The sequence below is a fragment of the Phaseolus vulgaris genome, chromosome 1, assembly GCF_000499845.2.
Source record: "Phaseolus vulgaris cultivar G19833 chromosome 1, P. vulgaris v2.0, whole genome shotgun sequence".
Classification (NCBI taxonomy): Eukaryota; Viridiplantae; Streptophyta; class Magnoliopsida; order Fabales; family Fabaceae; genus Phaseolus; species Phaseolus vulgaris.
In genome coordinates this window covers 32,058,016-32,064,997 of record NC_023759.2, presented here as the reverse complement: position 1 = coordinate 32,064,997, position 6,982 = coordinate 32,058,016, and the positions used below count along the sequence as shown (strand labels likewise).

General features: G+C 36.9%; 1 protein-coding gene across 1 annotated transcript; it reads left to right on the top strand.

Moving 5' to 3' along the window:
- The first annotated feature begins 356 nt into the window (after positions 1-356).
- Positions 357-2,096, top strand: LOC137813931 (hydroxycinnamoyl-CoA:piscidic acid hydroxycinnamoyltransferase-like). Its single transcript, XM_068616423.1, has one exon. It carries the CDS (start codon positions 507-509, stop codon positions 1,887-1,889), a length of 1,383 nt encoding a protein of 460 aa, XP_068472524.1. The 5' UTR covers positions 357-506; the 3' UTR covers positions 1,890-2,096.
- Positions 2,097-6,982: the final 4,886 nt, after the last annotated feature.

Here is a 6,982-nt window from a genome sequence, read left to right as displayed (position 1 = left end):
AACATTTGAGACTTGAAAGAATATTAACACGAAATCAGTTATTTATAACATACTATAGTTGTAAAGTAATTTTAAAAGGTGACAAATAAAGTTAAGTTCTCCTTTTTATAAAGAAAAAGGTGAATAGTTAAGATTATAAAAATGCATATAAATGAAGTATTAAACAATGAAAAATATGTTGGAGACGGAATTGACTATTGAATCTGTCCAAATTTCGTCTTCAAAATTCAATAGATTTGTTTAATTACGTTTAACATTTAAGAAATGGTGTTAAAATCAAAATCAAACATGTGTTTTACCAGCAAAGGAAAACTTAAAAAATCAAAATAAAATAAAAAACATACACTTCAGAACTCTTTATAATAATATAACTCCCACGAGCAGATGATGTCTCTGCTCACGTATATACATGAGACAACACAGCATAACACAAACTTTGAAAGCATCAAAAGGTAATATAAAACAACATTTGTAAACAAAAACAACAAACGAATGAAGCACACAGAATGGTGAGCATTCAATCTCGATACACTGTGTTTCCCTCAGAAAGCACCCCGAACGAAAAACTCTATTCTTTGTGCGAGCAAATCAAGCTTCGCACTCATGCGCCACTCCTTTACGTGTTCAAGCCACACCCTCATCACGATGCATCAAATTTTGTAAACACTCTGAGGCACTCTCTTAGCCAAGCCTTGACAATCTATTACCCAATTGCGGGTAGGTTGAGTTGGATCCAAGGGGGGCGATGGGAGCTCCATTGCAATGCCAAGGGTGCACAAGTCTTGGAAGCCATTTGCAAAGATGTGAATTTGGATGATTTGGGTGATTTTGTGCCTACCCATTTGGTGTCACAGCTCATACCAAGCATCGATTATGATGTTCCCATTGAGGACACGCCCTTGTTGGTTGTGCAGCTTACGAGGTTCCCTTGTGGTGGCGTTACCATTGGGGTGGCTTTGTGTAGAGGGACCATCGACGGAATCGCCACCATGCGGTTCATGAACACGTGGGCCAAGTTGGCTCGGAGGGAGAACGTGGAAAGGACACCATGCCATGATCGAAATGTTTTGAGCTCGTACAAGACTCATTCGGTGTTGCACGATCATTCGGAGTTTCACCCTCCTCCTCCTTGGTTAGGTCCCTTGGGGAAAGACACCAAGGTGGTGGTTGCAATAGTGAAGCTCACGCGTGAACAAGTGAAGAAGCTCAAGCACAAGGGGAATCACGATAGCACGAACACTACTAGTCCTAGTCCTGGTCCTGGTTCACAACCTTATTCAACTTTTGAGGTTATTTCAGGGCACTTGTGGAGGTGTGTGAGTAAAGCACGTTATTCAGGGAAAAGGGAGCAACCTACAAGGTTGAGCACTTTGGTTAATTGTAGGGGCCGAATGAGGCCACCTCTTCCTGAAAATTATACAGGGAATACAGCATTTCCCACAGTGACACCAACATGCTCTTTTGGTGAAATCATGCATAGGCCTTTGAGTTATGCTGTTGGGAACGTTAGGGTGGCACTTGAAAGAATGACGGGGGAGTTTGTGGAGTCTGCACTTGACCACATAGCAAGGGAGAAAGACATGAATATGGTTAGGTACAATTTTCATTACCCTGCCCCAACTGTGCATAAGGGCCCATACAAGGGGAACCCGAATCTTTTTGTTGTGAGTTGGATGAATTTCTCGTTCAAGGATGCGGATTTTGGATGGGGAGAACCCTTGTATTTTGGCCCCGGGTACATGGATTCTGAAGGAAAAGCATTTCTTATGAATGAGGCTAAGGGCGGTGGCATCATTGTGGCCATTTCCTTGGAAGCATCTCACATGGATGCTTTCAAGAAATATTTCTATGGTGATATCGAGGAGGAATCTCTCATTTCCAAGCTGTGACATATTTCAAGGGCCTCCTTATTGGTCCATTTTTCAAACATGGGTAATGACACTGGATAAACAATTGCTCGATTGGGTTAAATAAATTTATTATGGCAGTATCTTTGTCTAGAAATACTTGGTAATTGTTTTTTCTCTTTATACAAAGCTGTATTGGATTTATATCAGATGAACGAAATGCAAAGAGAAATCAGCTGTTTTTTCTAACTGATTTTTGTCTCTTATTCTCTAAATTGGGGTTATGTATTCTTTTTTATTCTATATATTAGCAGTAATTTAAACATTTTGTCCTGCATTCTCTTATTTCTTCTTACACCATTTCTTTTATCAGCAATAATGGATTCTTTTATGGTGATTATCGAAGACGAGTCCCCTATTAATTTTCAAAATGAATACGATATTGCAAATTTGACCCCAGACATTTCCTTTCTTAGAGTCAGTTTTTGTTTTTCCAAATAAGACTTTCCTTAAACAAATCCGTGTTGTCTTAGTTGGTTGGCAAAAAAGCTATTCTGGCACTATCTTTGATACAACATACTCTTCTTTACTCCAAATTGTTATTTATATATTTTTAAAGTCGTGTGCAAATAATAGAATGAAAAGTCATAACTCTTATTCCATCTTTTTATATATTTTATAAGTTTTTTTTTCCTTTTCTGTATGTGATTGTAAATTTATCACTTCTTTATAGCATTGGAGCACGCCATTGAAGATGGCTAACATACTTGAATGTGATTTAAAATTTATATTTAAATATTTTATTAATAATAGTAATAATATTATTATTAACATTATTAATATTATTTTAACATTATTAATATTAATAATAATAGTAATAATAATAAAAATAATAAGAATTATTATAAGAATAATTATAATCATAATATGATAACACAAAAATCTTTAGTTTATTGGTTAAAAGTTCTATATATATATTCATGAGATCTTGGTTTGATCTCTTTTGCAACAACATGTGAGTAGTAATAATAATAATACCTACAAGAAAAAAAATGGTTTTAACGGGGTTTAGTTTTATATTATCCAAGGTTAAAACCTTTATTAAGTCATTTACTTAGGGTTGCAATTTCCCTCGCTAAACCATCTCCGAGGAACGTGTTTTCAGGGAAAACCTCCAGAAAAAAATTTCAGAACCCGTGTTAAATACCCTAGGTTTAAGAATCTCCGTAAAATGCCATGGATTTCAAAACCTTTGTTAAATATCATGGATTTTAAAGCCTCCATAAAAGACCACGGGTTTAAGAACCTCCATAAAATACCATGAGTTTCAAATTTCTGTAATATGACTTGCCGTTTGAAATAAATTTCAAACCCTATTTTCCACAATCTCTAACGATCCTCCTAACTTCTCTCTTCCACCATATACACACCGCTCTCTGGCACAGACACAGTGGTCGTCGTCGATAGTCCTTGATAGGTGCATGCTTTCATTCGATTGATTTCTTTGGTGGAGTTTGCAGAAGCTTTCATGGATTGCTCACGGACAAGGCTCTCACATGGAGATCACAGTTGCCTTGGAGGTGCAGAACAAGTATGGAGGTGAGAGGTTTGGCCAGCTCACTTGGAAGATGAAGGTTGAAGACTAAACTTGCCTATCCTAGAGAGGAAGTAGACAAGAGTGACAAATTGGCACAAAAATTTGGCAGCAATTTCACTCTATGATTAATCTTGATTTTTACATGAGGTAGGCTCCTCCTTTTATAGTAATGGAGGACCGGTCAAATGAAATGTAAATGCAAGGGAAATAGCTTTGGAATGTCCACCAAATGCATCTTGGCACATGGAGCACATGAAACATATTTAACATGTGTTTGAAAAGCTTTTAGCACATGTTTCATATGGTTCATGTGGAGGTAGTCGTGCAACACATTTATCACATGGAGCATGTGTTAATTGTGTACTCTTCTACCTTGTTCCAATCGGCCTAGGTGAATTTAGAGGTTTTAGAAACTCTAAATTAGCCTAGGTTGATTTTATGTGCCAAAACTAAATTCCAAGAAAACTTACAGTAATTTCCTATTCTAATTTTGACAGAAAATAAATTCTACTCTATATTAAGCTTCATGGCCTTTGAACAAATAGAGGAACCTTTCTCTGCTATCAGTAGCAGTGTGCCAATTCTATTGAATTCTTCTAGCCATAACTCTTGTAGTTAGCCCGAATCTTCTATGTTTTGGGCTTGAGCTTGTATTTGGGCTTGGGCTTGGGCCTCTACCATCATCCCCTCCCTTTTGAAAAGGATTTTTCCTCAAATCCAATGCATCTTCTTCTTCTTCTTATTTACTTCTTGCAAAAGGTATAATAATATTGAAAGTATGATGAACTCCATATTCTTTAGGCAAATCAAGAATGTATGCATTGTTGTTGATTCTTTTGAGAACTTGGAAAGGTCCAAACCCAGTCACCTTTCTCAAAAACTATCTCTCTCTTCCCCTTATTGCTATGTTTGACATATTTCTCAGTTTGTAGTTGTATTTGAGTTTTAATTCTCTCACGCAATTTCTTAACAAATTCGGCTTTTGTTATTCCTTCCTTATGCACAAATTCTTGTGGATTAGGAAGAGGTAACAAGTCCAAAGGAAAAAGAGGAATAAACCCATATATAACTCCAAATGGAGAAATATTGGTAGTTTTATGGACTACCCTATTGTCTGCAAATTCAATATGAGGAAGGTACTCATCCCAAGATCTATGGTTACCCTTCATAACTGCCTGCAACATAGTTGAAAGAGATCTATTTACTACATCGGTTTGTCCATCTATTTGATGATGACAAGAAGTTGAAAACTTTTGTTTAGTTCCAAGCCTTTCCCAGAGAGTTCTCTAAAAATGAATTATAAATTTTGGATCTCTATTAGACACTATGCTCTTGGGTAGACCATGAAGTCTGACCATTTCTCTAAAGAAGAGCCTAGAGATATTGTTTGCATCATCTATCTTGTGGCATGGTATAAAATGTGCCATTTTACTAAACCTATCTACAACCACAAAGATAGAATCAAAACCCCGTTGCAGTCCTAGGAAGTCCCAAAATAAAGTCCATGCTAATGTCTTCCCACGGAGCATTTGCAACAGGAAAAGGAGTATAAAGTCCATGAGGCATTACTTTAGACTCGACTTTTAAACATGATATACATCTAAAGCAATATCTCTGAACATCTTTTCTCATGTGTGGCCAAAATAATTTTCCTTTTAAAAGCTCTAGAGTTTTATCAACTTTAAAATGGCCCATGAGTCCTCCTTCGTGTGTTTCTTTTACAAGGAGCTTTCTATGTATTTCTTGAGGTATACAAAGTTTTCCTTCTTTAAAAAGATACCCCTCAGACACATAAAGTCCTCCTTGGGCTCTATGTTCACATTGAGCAAAAGTGGATGCAAAATCTTTATCTTCTTTATACAACTCAGTTATGTTTTGAAATCCAAGAATTTGGGCGCCAAGTTTTGAAAAAAGGGCATGTCTTCTAGATAAAGCATCGACCACGATATTAGTACTGCCCTTCTTGTATTTGATAACATAAGGAAATTGTTCAAGAAATTCCATCCATTTTGCATGGTGTTTATTCAACTTATGTTGACCCTTAAGATACTTTAAAGACTCATGATCACTATGAATGACAAACTTCTTAGAGACTAGATAGCGCTCCCAAGTCTTCAATGCCCTCACAAGTGCATAAAGCTCTTTATCATAGGTGGTGATGGAAAAAGTGCCTTCATGTGTGACGAAACTTGAATGATGGTGGCGGAAGCATATGAAAGAGGCGTGCAAGGATCTCCTAAGAGGTGTGGTATCCTTGAAGGTGCATGAGATGTATGATGAGTGATAGGTGAGGCCTAATCACTTGGAGGGTGAAGAATGAAGATCAAACATCTATCCTAGGGAGAGTAGGAGACAAGAGTGTAATTGGCACAAATTTGACAGCAATTCACTCATATGATTAATCTTCCAATTACATGAGTCAAGCCCTCTTATTTATAATGTTTAGAGGGCTGAAAATTCAAATGAAAGTGGAGGGAAATTCAAATGAGAAGCATTTGAATTTAGAGCCAATTTCCTAGTCACAAGGGAAGTATGACTTGATTTCTTTCTTTGGCACCTCCTAAATCTACACCTACACCTTCTTTTTATGTCACATGGAAGGTGTGACTTATCTTTATACATTTTCACCTCTTATATCTATATCTACACCTCCCTTTATGTTATACTAAAAACTACTCAAAAGTAATTACAAAAAGAGACATCCAATGATGCTTAGTTGACCCATATCTTCTATGTGTTGGGCTTGAGCTAAAGCTTGAACTTGTATTTAGACTTGGGCTTGGGCTTCTTCTATCATGGGCTTGGGCCTCTACCATCAGGTGAGGTAGTTGAGGGTGGCACCATGAAGTTTTTCACTTAAATAAGCTATTGGGTGCCCACCTTGCAACAACACTGTACCTATGCCTACTCCTGATGCATCATATTCTAGCTCAAAAGTTTTTGCAAAATTTGGTAGAGCTAGGACGGGTGCATTAGTGAGGAGAGCTTTAAGCCTCTTGAAGGCTTGATCTTGCTTCTCTGTCCAACAGAATGGAGTGTCTTTCTTCACTAACTCATTGAGGGGTGAAACTAGACTTGAGAAATTAGGCACAAATCTTTTATAAAAATTTGCTAGCCCATGAAAACTCCTAACATCTCCTACATTTTGTGGAATTGACCATTCTTGGATGGCTTTGATTTTCTCGGGGTCAACATGCACCCCATTTTTGTTAACTATAAAACCTAGAAATACTATACTATCAACACAAAAGGTACATTTATCTATATTAGCAAACAAGTTATTGATCCTAAGCACTATGAGAACTTCCCTAAGGTGGCTTAGGTGGTCTTCTAGGTTTTTGTTGTATACTAATACATCATCAAAATAAACTACTATATATTTTCCTATACAATCTCTCAAGACATGATTCATAAGCCTCATGAACGTACTTGGTGCATTAATGAGTCTGAAAGGCATCACTAACCATTCATATAATCCAAATTTGGTTTTGAAAGCAATTTTCCACTCATCACCTTCTTTAATTCGAATTTGGTGATA